At 44.3% G+C, this 21,264-nt stretch overlaps 1 protein-coding gene across 1 annotated transcript in view; it reads left to right on the top strand.

The window, feature by feature from the left end:
• The window catches only part of LOC133005725 (metabotropic glutamate receptor 7-like), a 61,786-nt gene extending 43,190 nt beyond the window's left edge, over positions 1–18,596 (top strand). The window contains exons 7-10 of the mRNA XM_061075499.1: positions 1,663–1,802; positions 5,615–6,550; positions 14,967–15,219; positions 18,312–18,596. Coding sequence (XP_060931482.1) covers positions 1,663–1,802; positions 5,615–6,550; positions 14,967–15,219; positions 18,312–18,361 — 1,379 coding nt within the window. The 3' untranslated portion in view covers positions 18,362–18,596. The remainder of the gene's footprint in view (positions 1–1,662; positions 1,803–5,614; positions 6,551–14,966; positions 15,220–18,311) is intronic.
• The last annotated feature ends 2,668 nt before the right edge of the window (positions 18,597–21,264 follow it).

Below are 21,264 nucleotides of genomic sequence, written 5' to 3'. Positions count from 1 at the left end.
ACACATAAAAAAAGGCTTCATACGAACAGTTGAATTCATTTCGAACACTCGTCCAGTTTCATTCTCTGTGCTGACACATGGTTTTTTAATGAAATAGTCACCGACTTTTAAATGAAAGGACAGATGGTTCAAATGACTCCAGCGGTGCCATTTCTGTATTGTTAATGTGGAATATGTGTGCTGCCACTTTGCATAACAGCAGATAGTGAGGGATGTGTGGCTCCGCATCATCATGGAAACGGCTGCTTTAAGTCTTATCAGCTGACGTTAATGCACAATAGTGTCACAGAGTCAGGGAAAAAAATAATTTGGTTGCTTGTACTGAGCGGTTTATTAAATTGGCCTCACTGGCCTGTGAAGGTTTTTTTTCACTGGCTAGTTCTGCTTTTCCTGTTTCACAAGTCTTTGCCTTGAAACTTTTGTACAATGTTCAATGACAAACGTCCTTGGAAGAAAAAAAAAATGGAAGGAGATGAAATTCCCTCCTGGCTTTTAAAAATAAGGAAAAGGTTCAGTGGCCTTCCATCCGAAAGCCACGAGCTCTGTTCCAGATACAAAAGACAACACGTTCCCAAACGTGTTTCGGACGTAGGCTGCTGCTCCTTTCTCTCCACTTTTTATAGCCAGAGCTATTAAAGTGCTTAATTCCCATGCTAAGTGTTATCAGGCTCCCCCCGTCCCATTTCAAAAATGGTATCTCCATTCGGGCTGATGGACTACTGTATTCGGTGCCAAGGTGAATAGACTTGCAGCATTTTTTTTTCCTTTCTCTTGCAGCATTGTGCGACGGTAGAAATGACCTCATCAACCATTCAGCACTCATGTATAAAATACAGAACAACCATTGTTCCCATTAATGCCTTTCAACATTCACTGCTGCGAGGGAGAGCTCATGTTGAGTGACATCTGCATTAAAACGCCGCCTTGCACTCACTCCGCAGCCGAGAGGATTGTTTTATTGAATTAACCTGCACACATCCACACATATTAGTGTAGGCACGGCTGAGGATTGAGAGCTCCCACCGCTACGCATTAAAAAAAACCTCTATTACTATTTTATTCCTTACCTCATGCGTGTGTTTCAGGTGTCTGCGGCCCTCTCCGAGCTAATTAGTGAAATCTTCTGGGCTCTGCTTGACACAGGCTGCTCCACGCTGAGAGCAGATGGGAACCATATGATGCTCTGGCCGACCTGTTTATCCTCTCTACCTCTCCTGTTGTTGTCCACTGCGTGACTGAAACGCGCTGCTTTTAACCCAAGGAGCTGCTCGCTCATTGTAAACAGCGGTCAATGTCGGATTTCAGAGCGCAGCTGAGAGTCCACATGTCCGACCGTGTTTTGAATGTGAAAAATATGTTTCCCCTGTCACCGGTGTGCAGCCACGGTGATGCATGGGAAGCAGGTGAGGGAAGCGTTATGTTGGTCAGTAGGGAGCCCGATTCCCTGCCCCAGATTATCATGAAGGTTCAACATGTAGGTCAGAATGTGTGGAGGAGCAGACGCACACACACTGAGATCCTTCATGTTGTTCACGCGTTGGCTGCCACGCAACCAGAGGAAGGGGTTAAAAGTTCATGTTTTTCCTCATATAACAGGAGGTGTTTTACCCTCTGAAACCAGCGTCTAACACCTTTTGTGTCCTTCTCTCCTGCTACACACAGGCAGCGCCGGCACCTCTGTTGTGTTTAATAAGAATGGCGATGCTCCAGGACGCTATGACCTGTTCCAGTTCCAGGTGACCAACTCCTCCACCCCGGAGTACAAGATGGTAGGACAGTGGGTGGAGAATCTCCAGCTCAGGGTACGACACTTCTCTGATACCGGGAGCCCAAATCATGTAAAATGGTGTTTGTATGCTTGTGTCTAAACAGGGTTTCTGCACTCAGTGATGCAAAATATTCACTTGAAGCCACTTGATGGCTTTATGTGTTTTCCAAAATTGGAATTTCTTATGTGACAAGGAGGTGCATATTATTTGCATCTCAAATACGGAGAGCACTCAGCTGCAGACAGGCCTTACTTACATTCTAATTGATGCATATTAGATGCAGAAAATTAATTTGTTTGTGCAATTTAGCAAGAAAAACAAAGTGTTGCTCTTTACTCAGCAGATAACTCTTCACAAATCCAGGTGTGGAGTTGTCCTCCGGCAGTTAACATGTTCAAACACACAAGTCTCGTTGATGTGCAGCCTGCTTACGCATTGAAATGATGAATCATATCCCATGTTCCTGCATAGAGTTACTTTTAGACTTTATTTCACAAATTAAGTGTTTATACCCGTACTTGAAACACATTTTTTTTCAGAGTTTATTAGCGTCCAAACAGCTGCTTTTAAGAGGAGAAAAACACGCAATTAAACCCACAATAGATTTTCAACTCGGATTGTGAAGAAGGATAAAAGGCAGTAATTAAAGTGTGATGCGTGTTGTGTGCTATTAATCTGTTTCTACCTTTAAATGGATGTTGGGGCAGAAGAACAACCTCAGACAGGATTTGATTTGAGGGTCCCAACATTAGAAAGAAGAAAGCAGAAAGAAAAGAAAACAGCGAGGCTTTGCTCTCACTCGGTTGCTGGAGATCACGCTTCTCCCACTTGCATAGGTTGGAGGACTGACGGTGAAGGAGAGTGGGCGGAAGAGAAAAAGAACACGTTTTTAACCCAAGTGTCAGTCCATATATGATCAGTCTTTGGCAGCAGAGAGCAGCTGAAGATGTGGACGCTGTTAGAAACTGATTCCTAAATACACATCTCCCGTGTCACGGTTGGTGCTCGGCAGCTTTTACTGCGGGGTTCGCTGTACTGTACACGATGAAACTCAAAATCTATGATCCAAAAATTGAAATTTAAAGTGCACCCCAGAGTGAAAGATAAATCATATGGAAGGCTCTAGGTACTCCAAGGATTTTAATATAAAAATAAGTGAAAATGTAATTTCATTTTTGGCATTTCCAAATGATAGGAGTGGAACCCATGGGGTAACAGAATGGACAAGTCGTTTTTCATTTCATGGAAGCCTTAAGTAACTTTGATTCACCTGTAAAAAAAATACTTTTACTACCATATTAGTGGTTGGGGCAGCGCTAACTTGAAATTACACATATTCAATGAGAGAATGACACCTGAGCTGGAAGTTTTATGTTTTTCAACGGAACTCAGATTATAATAAAAGAAAAACATGACATTTACATACAGATGAGGTAACATTTGCATAATAGTGCCCCGGATCAGAAGAATTACATTCAGTCGGAGGGATTTGATAGCACAGGTGGAACAATGTCTGCTGCTGTAGTTTAGTGCTTCATTCTGTTTAAGTGTGATTACAAACCAAACGCTGTTACAACACAATTATATTCCGATGCAGTAGACATTACCTTGTTCACTAACACATGAAGAGAAATCTAATTTAAAGGTTACCCCGGAACGAGCATCCTGACGTACTCTGCCACCGTCCATAAAGCACAGTATTAGACCATCCCAGCTCGGGAAGGCTCAAATTAACTGTAAAATTATCAGCTACGGCAAAACCCACATGGAAACTATAGCAGCCATACGAGTCCAAGGTGTCAAAAAAAATCTTGCTTCTGGTCTCCATGGAAACAGAGCGTTTGGTCTCATTACAGTTTCCACACTGTGTGTAATCGGGAGGTTTTCCAGAGAGCACCATTTATTGTCCAAATAACAAATGGCACCTTCATGCCCCCAGATAAATGGCAGATGATAATCTACACAGACACCACAGAAACATCGCATTTGTCATAAAGGGGTGTGTGTGTGTGTGTGTGTGTGTGTGTGTGTGTGTGTGTGTGTGTGTGCGTGCGTGCGTGCGTGCGTGCGTGCGTGCGTGTGTGTTTGCTGCATACCTGCACTTTTTGTATCTGCAATTATAGGAAGCTGTCACATTTTTAGAAGGCTATTCTATTTTTGTCCTGAACTGAACTCATGTTATACGTGATGGTATTCGTACCTGGAGAAGTGATATCTACCGATGTTTTTTGATAACGAGTTGGTCTTGCAGGACTATTTCTTGGAGTCTTCGTGGAGTCTCACTGTCATCACAACACTGCCAGGCAATCAGCAGTCAGTTTTTGTCTCTGATCACGAGAGAGATAACAGTCAGTAACTAGACTGTCTGCACATACCTCCACTATGGTCCGACAGTCTAAGTTTAAATTCAATCCAACTGCACCAGATTTGGGACATTCACTGATATTGATTCCCAAACCATGCCTGCTTTTTTCAGTGAGGCTCTATGAATTATTCCAAGGGGAAGTTTCGAAAAATGCTGCAATTTTAAAGTCAGTCCCCTGTTTTGGATTTGCACCAAAATATATATTCGGCTCTCCCCTGACCCATATCACACCTGTGCAGTTTCATGCAAATGTGTGCCGTTGTTTTTGGGCAATCTTGCTGACAAATAAACAAAAATACGAAGGTACAAGGGTGAAGACCTGACCTCAGCAGAGCTAATCAGGGCGTTTTAGAGGTGTTTGATTTCCCTTTCCTCTTGTTTCCAGTCTTTATGTTAAGCTAAACTCGCTGTCTCCTGACGATTCAAATGATAGATCTCTCAGCAAGAAAGAGAATAATACTTCAAAATGTTGAACTATTCATTTCAGTGGTGAATTCCCTTCACATCAAGGTGTAATGAGACAGGAATTCCCGCTGTTGTGGCTTTAATGCAGGTATTAATGCACCTTTTAATTGTTTGATATTAGCAGTTTTAGAGGATAATAAAAATATGTTTAATAAGTTAACCGGTACTAAGCTGATTTCTATATTTTAATGATTTTATTTACCCTGGTGTAATCACTGATACTGTGTATTGGTGTGAAACTGCCTAAACCATGCATCTTTAATCTCCTGGTGCTTTAAGAGTCATGGATCAGGACACGTTCATAATAAATCAAAAGATTGGCTGCGAGTTTTATGAAAGCTTTTTTTTAACTCCCTTCCAGAATATGCAAAAGCCCTAAAAAATTCAATTTCTTCATGGCTTTTTTGGGCAGAGTTGTACATTAAAACTACAGTTTGAGCTTAAATCATGAAACAGCTCGGGGTGTTTTTGGATCGGGATCCAGATCGTTCTTCAGTGCATCTGTATACTGCACTTTTTTAGTTTGATGGCAGGATCATAAATAGGAATAGCTCTGCGAAATCCAAATGAGGCATTTTGCAATCCCAAATCCCATTCTCTCTCCTTCTCATCACATATTTCATACCTCACTGGCTCCTGTATTAAAACATAATGTCTTTTGCATTTCACATTTCTTTATTTTTATTTCACTGAACAAAGGTAAGCTGTGTTGCCATGGGGATTCCAATTACTTTCAAGTATTAGGGAGAGGCAATCCCTCCAAGAAATTGGCAGGAGAGATGTTGCACTGTATTAGGTTAATCGTTTTTTGGACTTCTTTGAATTATTTTTTCTCTTTTGATTGCGTTGTTTTTGCAAAGAAGGCAATAGTCATATTAATTAGTGGCCAGTTAATAGGCTTTGTCGGAGCAGTGAAAGTATTTTTCCCGATCCAAAAGGTTGCTTATCTCTATTGGTAATTCTGGATCTGCCTCTTCCTAACTTTTCTTCTCGTGCTGTGTCATCTCCCTTCCAGCTGGAGGAGCTTCAGTGGCCAGATGGGGAGCAGGATGTGCCCATCTCCGTGTGTAGTCTGCCCTGCAAGACTGGAGAGAGGAAAAAGCGGGTAAAGGGCATGCCGTGCTGCTGGCACTGTGAGCTCTGTGATGGTTACCAGTACCAGTACGACGAGACCTCCTGCAGACTGTGTTCCTACAACATGAGGCCCAACCCCAACCGAACCGCCTGCCAGCCCATTCCCATCGTCAAGCTGGAGTGGCACTCACCCTGGGCGATAATCCCCGTCTTCCTGGCCATGCTTGGAATCATCGCCACCATCTTCGTCATGGCGACATTCGTGCGCTACAATGAGACGCCCATCGTGCGGGCGTCGGGCCGAGAGCTGAGCTACGTGCTGCTGACAGGGATCTTCCTGTGTTACATCATCACCTTCCTCATGATCGCCAAGCCCGACGTGGCCGTGTGCGCCTTCAGGAGGATCTTCCTGGGCCTGGGCATGTGCATCAGCTACGCCGCGCTGCTCACCAAGACCAACCGCATCTACCGCATCTTCGAGCAGGGCAAGCAGACGGTGACGGCCCCCCGGTTCATCAGTCCCACCTCCCAGATTGCCATCACTTCCAGTCTGATCTGCGTGCAGCTGCTGGGCGTGCTGGTGTGGTTCGCCGTGGACCCACCGAACACCATCGTCGATTACGATGAGCAGAAAACCATTAACCCCAAGCTGGCCCGCGGCGTGCTGAAGTGTGACATCACAGACCTTCAGATCATTTGTTCACTGGGCTACAGCATCTTGCTGATGGTGACCTGCACCATCTACGCCATCAAGACACGGGACGTACCGGAAGACTTCAATGAAGCCAAGCCCATCGGCTTCACTATGTACACCACTTGTATAGTGTGGCTGGCCTTCATCCCAATCTTCTTTGGCACAGCCCAGTCGGCAGAGAAGGTGAGTCATTTGTTTCCCTCTCCGTTTTCTCTCTCTCCCCGTCTCCGTCACCACCCTTCTCTTTGTCTGTCTCTCCCTCCTCTCACAAATTTCCCTTTCATTCCTTCAGCCCTGTTTTTATCTTGTCCAAACACATGCAGACATGCACATTTGTGCGAATGCAAATAGAAAACACAATCGGAACATAAAGAGGGCACACAAACACACACGCATGTGCACTTATTGGTTCAATTTCTTTTTGATTTCCTATTCACGTGATGCAAGGAAACCCACACTTGGACATTGAAGACAGAAATAGGCATCTACAGTAAAGGGGGAGGACACCTTGATGTTCCTGCCTGAGGAGTAATACGGATGGGGGTGCCCGCAGATCCAGATGCCATTATGTTAGCTCTGACGCGTGAAGCTCATCATATAGCATCAAGCCTTATTCCGCAGAGGGAGACAAGCAGGTTGAGGAGGTGGATGAAGAGGAGGGTGAGGAGATGAAGGAGGAGGAAGCCAGGGAGGAATGGGGGGGAGGGGTTGTAAATAGAAGTTTGATTCAACACATTCCCTCTCCTGACAGCTGCGCTCCACTCAACAAAGCATTTGACATTGGGTGCTCCTGGAGTTGATTGAGAATATGACACTTTGACCTTCTGTGCTAGTCATTGCTTATCTCCCCAGCGCCGGGCAGAATACAGATGCATTCATCTGCCGGACTCATAAGTTGCGCGTGCTGCTTGGCAGGCCGGGCGTACGTGACGCAGCGGAGGGGGGAGTTTTCCACTGACGGGACATCGATGCTGACAGGAAAGTGTTGCTCCTAACCTTTTGAGAGGCACACCGTTCAATATCCTTCCTGCTCGGCCACTGCCTGAGATGGATCAGAAACTGATTTTCCTCATCTCAGCTTGCCGCTGATTTCATAGATGAATTACACCCTCAGCAGCGATTAGGAGTTCATTATGTTACTCCGGGTGACGAGCAAGCAGTAATGTGTTTATGTTTCCCCTTTATGCAGTTAACTCTTTCTTCACAGCGGCTCCTGCACTCGCGCTCACCTCCAGTTCACACCGCATTTTCCTGCTGTAATGGTCTCTGCGGGTGCATTTCTCCACACTCCCCAGCCACTGCTGGTGCGAAGTGCCTTTGCATGTCTTCACAACATCCTTGTGCAAAAGCTGCAGTGTGGTTAAGGTGAAGTGAGGCCAGGTTATCCATCATCTCTGCTTGTTTATGCTGAGGCTCTCAGCACACATTCCTCACATCTGTTCCTGCTACAGCCGTATTTACTGGGGAACAAAACTCAGTCATGAATACTTCAGTAAAGTAATGGTACAAAATCCACATTTATAGGAAAGTCGTGTCATTAGGTGATAAATAGCATAGATGTTGTATGTTTTTGTTTGCACACTCGCACATGAATAAACTACTGAAGGCTTAATGTGATGGTTTTAGACTATATCCTCATTTAACGTTCTTTGCCCTACTGGGTTTTTATGTGCAGATGTGGCTCAACACCCACACAGATTGGTGTAATCTCTCTCACTGCAGGTTGTCCAATATCAAAAGACACCGAGATGATGTGATGCCAGTTTCCAATTATAATAAAAGAGAAAAGCTGCGCGTGCGGCCTCATGTTGTTTTGTTACATTCTGCTGCGGTGGAAGTTGTGCGTTTCTTTTAACTCAGCACCATTAAATGCCCTTATTTTCCACACCTGTGCCTCCCTCCCTCTGGTTTGCTCACTCAAACTCGTGTTGAGGGAAACGGTGTGGAAATGGTAGCAAAAGATCACAGAGCAGCCCCCCCCCCCCCCCCCCTGCCTGTCCGCCTCATCTGCACCTGCGTGTGCTCAGTCAGCTACTCAAAACTCTCAAGTTAATGACTGTGAGAGTCACCAGCATCAAAATTCATGTGTCCTTGGGCCAAGAGATCAAATCACTTATGAAAACAAACTGCAGGCCTGCGAGTCACTACAATCACACACTCGGAAACAATCACCCAACAGAGACATCTGCAAAATGCTCGAGCGTGTCGTAGATACACAAACGTTGTGAATCTGCAGGATATTTGACAGTTGAACCATAACCTTTGTTTTAAATAACTATAATACAACCAAATATATCAAACTGAGATGAAGAAAATAAAAAGTAATTCATGTCAATTTTAACCATAAGTACTTATCTCTACCGAATTGTTTATTCTGTAAAATAAAATGTTTCGTGAACATACTGTAAAAAAAAATTGATGGTTGTGAGAACAGAACTTTTGGAGAATGTTTGTGTGTCTGAAAAACATCGACACACCTACAAGCTCCTGGTAAAGGACTTTATTTGCCATAGTGACTTTTTGAAAACGTCCTCAGACTTCTGATACATACAGAGTCGCCATCTTTAATACCCACAATCCATGTTGACACAAATATTGTACAAAATACATCAACCAAGGTTATTCATAAAAAGTACATCATCAAACACATCATTTAGGGGAAGTCAGGGTAACACCACAGATATTATTACAACCTTCAATAGCATGAAAAGATGAATATGTAGAGAAACATGCAGGACTCATGATGAAGGAGGTCAAATCACAGAAAAAGTCTAACATCTAATATAATAAGTCTTTGTTTAAACCTCCAAGGGCTGGAGTTCCCATTGTGAACATCCTCAACATTTCATGCTTAAGGGCACAGACTTGAATATCTCCTCCTCAGCCAATATCAATACATCGATTAGCCTGCTCACGCTGGTCGACCAATGTATCAGTGACACTAATGTAAAGGAACTAGAAAATATATCTAAAGATAACTCTCAATGAAGATGAGAACCAGCAAACAGAACAACTGATAATACAATGAAGCACTTTCCCTGAGGCTCCAAAACTTTAGAGTAAAACACCCACACGAGTCACGCTTTAAAAGAGAACATCATGTCACGAAAACTCAGACAATATACAATGAAACTCGCATAATAAATAAATAAAATTGACGTACATTTCTGGAAACCACTTAGGCCCTTGTAAGACGCCTCGTGCACCCGCCTGAACTTCTCAAAGATGGACCATCCTGCCAAGAATCATTAGCAATGACAAACTATACTTGCGAAACCGTTCTCACTCCATCTTTCAGGTTAAACTGAAATTGCAGCTTATAATCCTCTCGTGTCTCTGCAAACAACTGCACTTGACAGGAGTTCGACCTGACACTTCTTGCCGAGATGTGGAGTCTTTTATAAGTAATGTGAGATTTCCAGGCCGATCAGTTTTATGCTTGAAACCTTTGGCGGATTGCACCAGAGGCAAACTGCAGGCAAGAACTAGACTAAACTCAAATTGGTCAAGTGTAGTGCAGAGACAGACAGGCTGCAATTTCTATTCCGAAATCGATGTAGAACATTCGTCATGATGAAGAACATCCCATGACAACCAGATTCTTCTTCTTCTTCTTTCTACCAAGCAGGAGAAAGCGTGACTTCCCTGTTTTAACGCCTCAGCTGCAAAGTAGAAGTTGTGATAACGTGCTGTAGTTTCCAGTTGTGGTTTACAGAATTCGACAAGGCTGAAAAACTGTCGTGCAGGAAGCAGCTACCCTTTTTATTTCTAGCCTCACAATGTTCTTGTGCCGGGTCCCTTGTAAACCTGCCTGTTGGGAATGAGAAGTTGGCTTCGCTGGTTGCAGCTTTGTTTCTGCGACTGTAAAAGTGACCTGCGGTTATTTAATGTTACACGTGCGTTGCTATGAACACTCTGTGGCCGTAATCAACAACGTCACTTACTTTAATTAGTCGAACGCTGCTACCACAGAGCCGCTTTATTTTAAATTCATTAAAATTGAATGAATCGCGTGTCCAAATCCCATCAAATTCAACACCGCACTTCCTTGGGCTCTGAACAATACACACGCAAGGTGTGAAGCCGACAAGATGAACAGTCATCTCAGGGAATGCGAGCCATAGACAGACGGAGATTTCAGGAATAATTTGATAGAAAGGCTAATATGAAATGCAAAACTATAATCAAAAATATTTTTAAATTTATAATTAGTTTATAAATTTGCCTACACAATTTTGAAAATAACAAATGTTATATAAACGAGTTCGATGTGCAGGCTGAGGCAGGATGCCTTGGTGGTCTGGGAATCTTCCTCTAAAAGATGAGACAGCAAAGTGCGACTGACGACTCCATAATAATAACAAACTTTTATATTTCTATCTGACCAGAAATAATTGGATCCACTTTTGATTTAATTTATGCCTGCTAGAATTACTGCTCCTGGCAGAACAGTGGTGGATCTGAATTCCTGATTTAGTAAGGTTTACATTTTAGTAACGCCTTGTCTACTTTTAGCAAATGGTAATTTTGTTCAAGCACATTGTAAGCACACATAAATTCAAAAAAATATTTGATTTAAATTTACTTATTGACTTTATTGTTTGTAAGTGACGTATTGACAGGACAGGGGTCAGGGTTTGGCCCTGCCCACCCCCCCTGGATCCGCCCTGTGACAGATTCACTGTTGCAACCCTTTATTTTCCTTGTCTGGAAAAAATAAAGCATAACATTGTGAGAACATTGCAATTTGCAGACACAGTATGTGTTCCCCTCGGCTCCAACACAAGGTCAGCCACAGAATTACTATGTTTTCTTCAAACCAGTATCGATGGAGCTCTCCTAAACTCGAACCAAGGCCTGACCAGTATCGAGTTATTTCCTCCTCTACGGTGCTTGCTTGATAAACATGGGCCCATGAGCTAAAACCCAGGCAGAGCAGGTTTTATGTCGCACAGCCTCTTTCTGTGCCAATGTTGACGCCAAGAAATGGGGATCACCCGGGTAGAGTCCAAATAAAGACCATCCACACACAGAGCCGTGTCTCCAGTCGGGGTTTGCCTGCAAAAAAGCCAGACAGAGTTATTCATGACACGAGGCGGGCGAGAAAGTAGGCCACCCAAAACAACAAGAGACACGCAGGTAGTCGAGAGGAGACTTCAAATACTCTGGATCCATTATTGAAGGCGTTCTGTAATGGGGCAGAGAGCATCCTAATCGGCGCTTACAGAATCAAGTCCTTCTCCGTGTGCATTTATACTAACCATCCTCAACTGAACTATACCCAACTAAATTGCTTTTGCAGTAAGTATATCCCTTGTGGGCGTAATTATGAGAATTACCCTCAACAGCTTTTTGTCTAATGGAAACACATGCCGCTTGTTGTGGCTGGCTGTTGCCGTTCGTCTTGTCAATGAGATGTAAAATCTCAAAATCAAACGTTTGATTCCTGATGAGGACGTGAATAAATCATCAAGCCGGCTATAAATAGAGGGTTGCCAAGCAGTGGTGAAAATGACTTCATGTATTTATTTATGTTAAAGCAACAGAAATTAATTATGAATGTTCTGTGACAAGCTAAACATTCCAGTGGTGGGTGAGAGGGGCTACGAATTTGGGTCAAGCTCATAGAGAGGCAGAGAAAAACCCTGTCTCCCTGATTAGAGACGGGAGGAGAGAGATCTTTAGTTTGGTTTGTGTGCGCCTGTCTTTGTCTCGCTTCATTAGAGGGAGCCCATATACCAATACGTATTTATTTGTGTGTATCTGTGTGTGTGTTTGTGTGTGTGTTTTTGTTTGTGATAGATCTGAGCACCTAATGCTCACTGTGCGTTTGCTCAGTTCTCCTGCGTGGTCAATAAATCAGTTGCGATAGGGTCAGCATTGCAGTGTCTAACGCATCAGAATCTCATTAAAAGCGTATTCCAGCCGTGTTTAGTTGCTCGCACCCAGCTCTGAAGTGTTGCTATGGATACCAAACAGGTTACCAACTACCAGACATGGGAACACAGCGCCGGGGCGGAGATCCTCCGGTGATTATATTTGATACCATGTTGTACTTCTTGCAATACTTTGATCACTTGTCCCAAATATCGAATGGTAAAAGCTGCAAACTCGCAGCTCGAGACTCTCAGAGAAGGGACAGTGTCTCTGTCCTCCCCCCCGCTCAGACCGCCGCGGCTCCGAGTGCACCGAGAGCATTGTGAAATTCATACAGTTATTAATGCATGGTGCACCAGCCAGATGACTGCCTGTGATGCTGCTCTCCACAGACGAGCAGGGAGGGGATGGAGGGAGGAGGAAGCAGTAGAGTGTATTGGCATGTTGATGATATCAGGCAGGCGGGTGATTGGTGGAGATCGGAAGACAAAGGCATGACTGGCATGTAAATGACTCTTGTATGAAGCAAATTACCATTAGTCGTGATGTTTACCAGGGAAAAACTCTATGCAAATGGTGACATTTCCTCCTCTTTGTGAATCTGTGAGCGGTTTGCTGCTCTGCAGATACTCCGTGGAGCCTAATGTGCTTACGCTCGTATCCTCTCCCCGTCCACATTACCAGTGGCTGACTGGAAGGCTGCATATAAGTGACATCTGATGCTTTCAAGTGCAGTAGATTAGTGAGAAGCCTTCGCTGACGTGCTCTTGAAACTGTAATGTCCTCTCTTGAAGGGATCCTTCTCATCAAAGACCCTTAAATCAAATAACAGGGTCTCATGTGTCTCCTGAATGACTGACTTCACTACCTCATTGTGAAATCATTACCTTTTTAATGAAGTCACTATAGGATACCCTTGTTAACCTGAATCCTAGCGTGATGAGGCTTACGTAAGCTCACAATTACATTTTTGACAATTACGTAACCTCTGAAAAGGAATGTCATGAAAAGAGAATGTACGAGTGCGAGGCTCACATGAATGGTTATCTTATGAATGATCTTCCCACTTAACTCGGTGAGAGCCTTTCACAGGCGGCACTCCACTGCTTGCAGAGCTGCGAAAAAAAATTACCAACGCAGACCTGCTCTATACTGCAGATACAGTGCTTAGTCTTTTATTGTATTCTGCGTTAAAATGGGCCCAGCTACAGGAACCGTAGGAGGAGGAATGAGATGCTCAGCGGCTGCAGATTGCAGCGGTCACACATGAGACAGTCAGAAGCAAATCTCAATTAATCGACAAGTCTCAAGCAAGTGCATGGAACTGTAGTCAGAAAATAAGGTCAAGTCACTGATGATTTACTCCTGTTCTCACATTTAAATTACATTTTATATGGAGCAGAAACTAAAGAAGTCCGGCTATGTGTTCACAATATTTGCCAGTGTGTTAATAATGCATGTTAGACGGCAGCATGTGAAACTAATAGTCACCATTTGTGACCCGACCGAGCAAGTTATGTCAGATGGACATTGTGTGAACTGTTGAAACCTCACGTTAGCACTGCAGCTAACTCCCCAGCTGAAAAGACACATATCTGTATCTGTGGGTTTTACAGTGATGGATTAAGGTGGATTCGGTGGGAGCCATGTCACTGATTTTTGAGCTGCAGACCTTGCAAACCAAGGCCATCTTCTTACTGCTGTCATCCACACCATAATAACATAATCCTCAAAGCCCCATCTCAATATTTTCGGACTATACCTCCTACATGAAAGCTACCTCGTGCATTGGCTCTGCAAGTCTTCAGCAGGTTGTTAGGATTGCACACATTGCACGACAAATCAACAAATGTGTCAAAAACTAAGTGTAATAAAAAATGTCATTGTTTATTTAAAAACAAATCAAGTTATCTGTGTTAAATCAAATCCAAAATCATCAATTTTATGACTCGTGTCCTCTGGTCTGACAAATGCTTGAGTGGTGAAATAAAACAAGTGATGTAAAGGTAAAACAGAGGTGAGTGCAGCATGTCCCAGTCAGGGTCAGCAGTCGGGGGTCCGGGGGACAGTGTTGGAGGAAAGAGGCCACGCGAGGACATTTCCAAGTCACGGTGATGCTTCCGCTCTTGTCATTAATACGCTTGAACCGTCTTCGACTTGAGTGAGTTGCTGCAGGTCAGGCTTTAATAAATGCTGCTGGATTATGTTACTGTGCGCATGGATGCTTCTGTCCCCACAGCTACACACAGCAAATATACAGACCACCTAAGTATCTGACGATAATGTTACATCGTTAAAACAGGAATTTTTGTTATTTAACCAAGTTTAACATCGTGCTCGTAAATCAAACAGAAATATCTCCTGATGACGCCAGCTCCTGCGTCAGGGGATGTTTCTTCTCTGCAGGTTTGGAAAAAGAACGAGCAACGGCAGTTTTTCACTGGATGCTCGTATCGTGTTAACAGGCAGTGGTTATTATTAGGTGTTGCCTCATTGCTGTGCTCAACAGTGTGACTGTTCTGTAATTGGCTGCGGATGTTTAGCCATCATAGCTGTCTTGTCCCTCTTTTTTATTGATTCGAATTTAAATGCACATCCACATTTTAAACCCATTTTTTAAAAGATGTCAAATTAAAGTTTATGCCACAAGGAACTGTCCAAGTTGTTTCTGCTCTTCCAGTCTGCACTAACATGTCTGTTCCCTGTCTGTGCTTTGTTCCAGCTGTACATCCAGACCACCACCCTGACCATCTCCATGAACCTCAGTGCCTCCGTAGCACTGGGCATGCTCTACATGCCCAAGGTGTACATCATTATCTTCCACCCCGAGATGAACGTGCAGAAGAGGAAGCGTAGCTTCAAGGCTGTGGTCACAGCTGCCACCATGTCGTCGCGTCTGTCCCAGAAGCCGAGCGAGAGGCCCAACGGAGAGGCCAAGACGGAGCTGTGTGAGACCCCCCCTGCTGACCCCATGAGTAAGTGGCCCACCGAGACCCTGGCAGCGCCTCAGAGCGGTGTACAGATGCACCACGAGCCGTGTTCAGTCGAGCTTCTGTTAGATCACAATGTTTAAAAGATGACTTCTGGTCAGAATGGATTTAACCCAAAAGTTATACGCTCCTTCTTGGTTTATTATTAATGAAAGTATTCAGATATTTAACAGTAGCAAATCACTATGATATAAGACGCTATGAAAACAGTTTAAGTGCTCATTATTAAACCAGGACTGGTCCCATTCTGAGAACAGCGTCTCACTATATTGTCATTATTTGTCTAGAGGCACATATTAATAAACACTTATATTTGCTTAAAAGGACATGATACAGTAGTGTGTTATAAACCCTTGTGCCTCTATACCACTGATTCATGGAAAATAGGTGATCTTAACTATCGTATCTGCACAATAAAAGTTTCTATTGGTTATAAATGTAAATTTCCCAGGGAGAGCGAACGAGATGTCTCCCCTTTCGGTCTCATATCTTTCTCATATATCCTTTCTCGACTAGAAAGACCCCTTCCAGCAGTTTAATTGGGTGGCTGCTTGGATAAAAAAAAAGTATGTATAATGTCCCAGAGAATGGACGGAGTCATCTTGTCTCCTGATAAACGGTTGGACCTTTAGCCCGAGTGCACGGCAGAGAGAATGAGACAAGATGGGGGACTTGCTCTGTGAAGAGATTTGAAGAAGCAGAGCTTTGTCACCAGGAATAGAGGCAGATAATCTGCCTGTGAAGCTGTGTGTTACTCACACCACCCGTCCTCTGAAACAGTCAGCATGATCCTGTTAGCAGAGATAATGCTGAGTATTAGTGCATGAGTGGGGCAGCCTGCACACCTTCCCAGGCCGGTGTTGGGGAAACACCAACTCTAATGACCAGGTGCAGCAACTGTATTTGAACCCAGTGTTGCCATGGAAGCTCTAAGCTGCTCTCTTGTTGTCAGGATGAGACAGAGATGATTGACAGATCATGCAAATCTTACATCACAGGCGGCAAAGGTCTCGTCTCCTGCAACGCCTCTAATCACAGAGAGCGATCATGGCCCCCCCCCCCCCACACAGGTGCAGCAGGCCCTCTGCCCCTCCCTGAGTTACGCCTGTGAGATGACAGATCTTCCCGGGAATTTCTCCAAACAACCAACAGTTGTCACGCTCATCTGTCATGAGCCGAATGAGCTCGTGGGTGTGTGTGTGTGTGTGTGTGTTTGTGTGTGTGTGTGTGTGTGTGTGTGTGTGTGTGTGTGTGTGTGTGTGTGTGTGTGTGTGTGTGTGTGTTTGTGTGTGTGTGTCCAACGGTGACAGCTCGCCTGTGCGTGCGTGTGTGCCGGCGTGTGACTGAATGTGTGAGTTACGCACATTCAGTCAGAGAGATGATGCAAGTGTATCACGGGATTGGGAACACATCCTTGCCAGTCACACACTCATCCAGCACCTACACATTCCGCATGGAGGGCGAAACCCTAAACATCTGTCGCGGCTGCACATCAAAAAGTCCCCGAGCGGTGCAGGCGGTCCCCGGGAGGCCTCTCCCCAAAAGTGCAGCGTGTCATCTGCTGTGTGCGTCTCTCACCTTCTGCCTCTCCCTACATGGGATGTCTTATCGCCTCGCCGCTCCTCCCGGCGCTCTCTCTCTCTCTCTCTCTCTCTCCCCCTCTCGCCCTCCTTTTTTAGCAGCAGTGGAAGTGACATTTATTAATGCCGAATTTATGTGCATGACCGACCTGAAACCTGAACTGTGCCATGACCGTCCCTGGAGACTGTCCGTCAAGTCCTGTAAACATCAGGGAGCCAGACCCCCCCCCTCCTTTCAGAGCCCGTCAGCGCCGGACCGGACCACTCGGAGAGATTTATAGGATTAGGGGCGTTAACAGTTCTGCTGATTTCCTTGTGGTATTGATACAGTGTAATATCGCCTGTCAAGCAGGAGGATTTCTCCTGGAAGAAATCCCTGTCCTGTTCTTCTCTGACGTAAATGGATAAACCAGGCACACGTGGACGCTCCGATTCCTTCCAGTAATAATTCATTCCACCAACAAACGAGTGCTGGGGCGAGAAAAACCTAACAAACATGAATAATCAACAGTATTAACAATTCAGAGGATAGTGTAGGTAGATCGGGAGACGAGTCAACACGCACAGACACAAACGGAAACCACCTCCATCAAAGTGACGGCTCTTCCTGAAGACCGTTTGTGGTTTTACCCGCAAGAATCTGTTGTACATTTCCTAATGTTTTATTCATCACTCTTTCTGGCCGAGACTACAAAATGCAGCTGTAAAGAAATGGTGGGACTTTAATTGCATAGCCCATGGGAGTTGGTCGGCATAGCGACATTAAAGCAGCAGAATGTGAATTTATAGCAATGCCTGTGATTAAGAAAATGCATACTGCACCGCATGTGTGAGTGGAAATACACATTCCTCTACTCGCTTACTCCATTTTCATTCATCTTATCCCGGTTTTACCCACCGCAGCACCACACTCTTCCCAAATACCAACTGAATCCAAAAGAAATAACCTTAACACCAGTGAATTCATGCCCTAAAACAGGCGTTTAAAGAAGTCACGAGCGGCCGGAGGGACCTGCGATTACAAAAGAATTCCCTCGCCCTGAAGGTTTGAGACTCAAATTGGTTTTCACAACGGCAGATATAACGAGAGGACAAACACACACACACACACACGGCACCTAGGCTCTCCGCCACATTCAGATAGGTTTCCATGGCAATGCAGACTGGGATCACATTGCATGCCCTAGCATTTGTTTGGTGCCCACTTGTGTGGTGTTTGTGTATTTTATCACGAGTTAGCATCTGAAAATAGATTCTCAGGCTTTTACACGGGGGCACTGAGCGTTGTGATAACACACCGGGACACAGAGCGATGCACACAGCTGATGAGGAGACGGCCGCGGCGTCGGAGGAGGATGAGTTTCCCGAAGCGTTGCGTTTGTCTGATCTGCTCACATATTTGAAGGATCTTTTTTTTCTTTCTTCCGTTTGTTTTTCTCAAAGTAAATCTCTTAATCTTTTTTCCTTTTTTGTTTCTTTTCCACACTCTCTTCTCAGGTCAAGCAACCAAGAAAACATACGTGAGTTACAACAACCTCAGGATCTGATCTGCTTGCAAATCAATGCAGTTTGTCCTTTATCTGTGATTGAAAAGGGGAAGGGAGCGGTGGCGGAGCGGAGGAAGACAGACAGAGACAGGAGAGACAGCGCAGGCATCCCAGCACCTGCAGTACCTATGCACTCCAGGCCTGTGGATAGCATCCAACCTTCATCCAGACATGATACATGAGTCCTGGCAGAAACTAGCACAGCTGTAGGCCGGTGTGTTGTCGGGCCTCCAGAAACCAAACTGTAGTTTTTAAGCTTGTGTTGTGCCCCCCCCCCCCCCCCCCCCCCCCTTCTCTCTGACAGAGAACAACTTGCCTGCTAAAAGGGGGTCACGGTGAAAGAGGACAGACGCGAAAAAAAGAAAAAAAGAAAAAGTAAAAAAATACAGCGGATCTGCTTACGAGATATTTTCTTTTAAAATGTCATTAAAGCCATATTCTCTTGGGGTTCCCATTATCAGATTTCTGTTTTGTATTGTTTCTGAGTGATTTTTCTTCTGTGCCTCTTTTTCCTTTGGAGTTAATTTGATGACCTTGAAACAGCAAGCTCTGCCACATACAGTATTTTTGATTTGACCAAAATCAACTCCGATCAGTCCCAGATGATTATTATGTTAGAGTGGTGGGCATTGTAAGTATATTTTCTTTGTAAATATTTGAGAGTATTTTCATGTTTGGAGTACAAAAACTAGATATCCAGTCTTTGTTCAATCGGATTGGGGATGGTAAACGACAAAGCACCACAAAGTGTTCACTTTGCATGTGCCAATGTGTGTCTGTTATATTTGATGTAAACAAAAAGAAGAAAAAAAAACAAAGAGTGAAATAAATTCTGAAACTGACGATGAGCTTCAGCATCCTTCCGCGGTGTTTTCTTGAACCAGGACCGAGCTGCAGAAAATGGCTTTGATCTGCTGGTGACCCCCCCGTCCCCCCAGTCCCGTCCCGATCTGCAAGCATGTTTGTTTTACATCGTTTCGTACATTATTGGGTGACATTATTAACAGAGCAACCATGCAAGTATGTTGTGATATCTGTCAAATTATGAACATGTAATAAAAATCATTTTGTTATCTTTTCTACAACGAAGCCTGACATCATATCACAGTTATTCCTGTGTGTGTGTGTGAGTCCCTGTAAGTGTGTGTTGGTGTGTGTTTGTGTTTCTTAAGACATGTTTACACTGGCCTATGAATAAGAACAATTAATCACTGTGTTGTTGACGGGTTTCTGTACACCCATGTGAATGTCATGTGCTGGTCCACTGCCCCCCCCACCCGTGACGTGGCACATTAGCGAGCTCGCTGAGCAGCGCTGTCACGCAGAGACGAGACCCCAGCGACAGGAGGGGACGTCCGCTCTCCCTCTCCTCCGCTCGCCCTCCTTCTCCTCCGTCTCTTCCCCGCTGCTTCTCCCTCCACCGATCCCCCACATTAATAATACAACATGTCAGATCAATTTGTCCTGTTGATGACCGGGGCCTTTACCAGCTAACCGTTCGTCATCCCCGCGCCTGCCTGCGAGCATAATGTTGGTGTTTTCGACATTGATTATTATATAAAAAACATGAATAGAGCACTCATAAGGGGGACTCCTGTTTCCACAGCCGGTAAGCCTCTCCCTCCAGGCTGGCACATGATATATGACTGAGAGATGCTGATTCCTCTATTCTGTCTGTGTGTGTTTGTGTTTTCGGGGGGGAAATAGAGGGATAGAGATCCTTTCCCACACAGGTTTTTCTGTTGTTTCTCTTTCCATTTGTTTGGCATCTCCCTCCGCTCCTGTGGGACCAGATGGTCTTTACTTCTCACACACACAGTCTGTCATTTTCTGTTGCACGCGGCCAAGAAAAATTCCCACTTATGCCCAATTAAGACTAGCCTCTCCCCCACCAAATTAATTGGCTGTGTCAGTGTCTGTGTAAGTAATCAGCTGGGGCTGAATAGAGTTTGTAATTTGCAGCTCAGCAAAAAGAAACAGAAATGCAAATGGATTGAGCTATTGCATTCTAGATCTGTGGAAATAAAGACACTTTGAAATGCAGAGAATATTTAAAGGTGCAGTGTGTAGAATTTAGGGACATCTAGTGGTGAAGTTGAATGTTGAAGCTGAATACCCTTCACCTCATTGATATATATAAAGACTAGATGTCTCGTTCGACTGAGCGGGACGTCACCACATGGCGGCCATCTTGCCAGAGGTTGCCCGCTCACCCATTACATTGTGTTGGTAGTGGTAAATAACCATAACTTGCTCAATTTTCAACCGATTTTGAAACGGTCTGGTTTTTTATAAACGTCAGAGATGAAGTTATGACACTGCATAAATTATTAAATTTTTTGGAAAATAACATAAGCAGTTTCATATCTACATATCTGACGTTTATAACAAACATCACCAAAAATCTGTTGAAAATTGAGCAAGTTATGGTTATTTACTACTACCAACACAATGCTATGGGTGAGCGAGCAACCTCTGGCAAGATGGCCGCCATGTGGTGACGTCCGGCTCCGTTGGCTGGCAACGCAGACGAGACATCTAGTCTTTATGTATATCTATGCTTCACCTCACCAACCCCTTCCAAACCTGAAAGAAAACCTGTGGTTGCCTTCAGTTGTCATCTAGCTCAAAAGGTGTTTCGTTTGCAAGTCTGGGCTTCTGTAAAAAAAATGGCGGCCTCCGTAGAGAATACCCGCTCCTGATGAAAATATAAAGTATTTAAATATAAAAGGGCCCATTCCAGGATAAAGAAAACAATTCATACAATGTAGATGGAACACACTGGTGGAAACATCACTAGGATTATTCTATATTCAAATTCTGTCAGTAGATCCCTTTCAACTAAATCCCACACACTCAACCTTTACAAATCTGAGCTGGGGAAGGTTTCTCTCTCCTTGGAT

Source organism: Limanda limanda, chromosome 7, assembly GCF_963576545.1.
Source record: "Limanda limanda chromosome 7, fLimLim1.1, whole genome shotgun sequence".
Classification (NCBI taxonomy): Eukaryota; Metazoa; Chordata; class Actinopteri; order Pleuronectiformes; family Pleuronectidae; genus Limanda; species Limanda limanda.
This window is presented reverse-complemented; position numbering and strand designations above follow the sequence as displayed.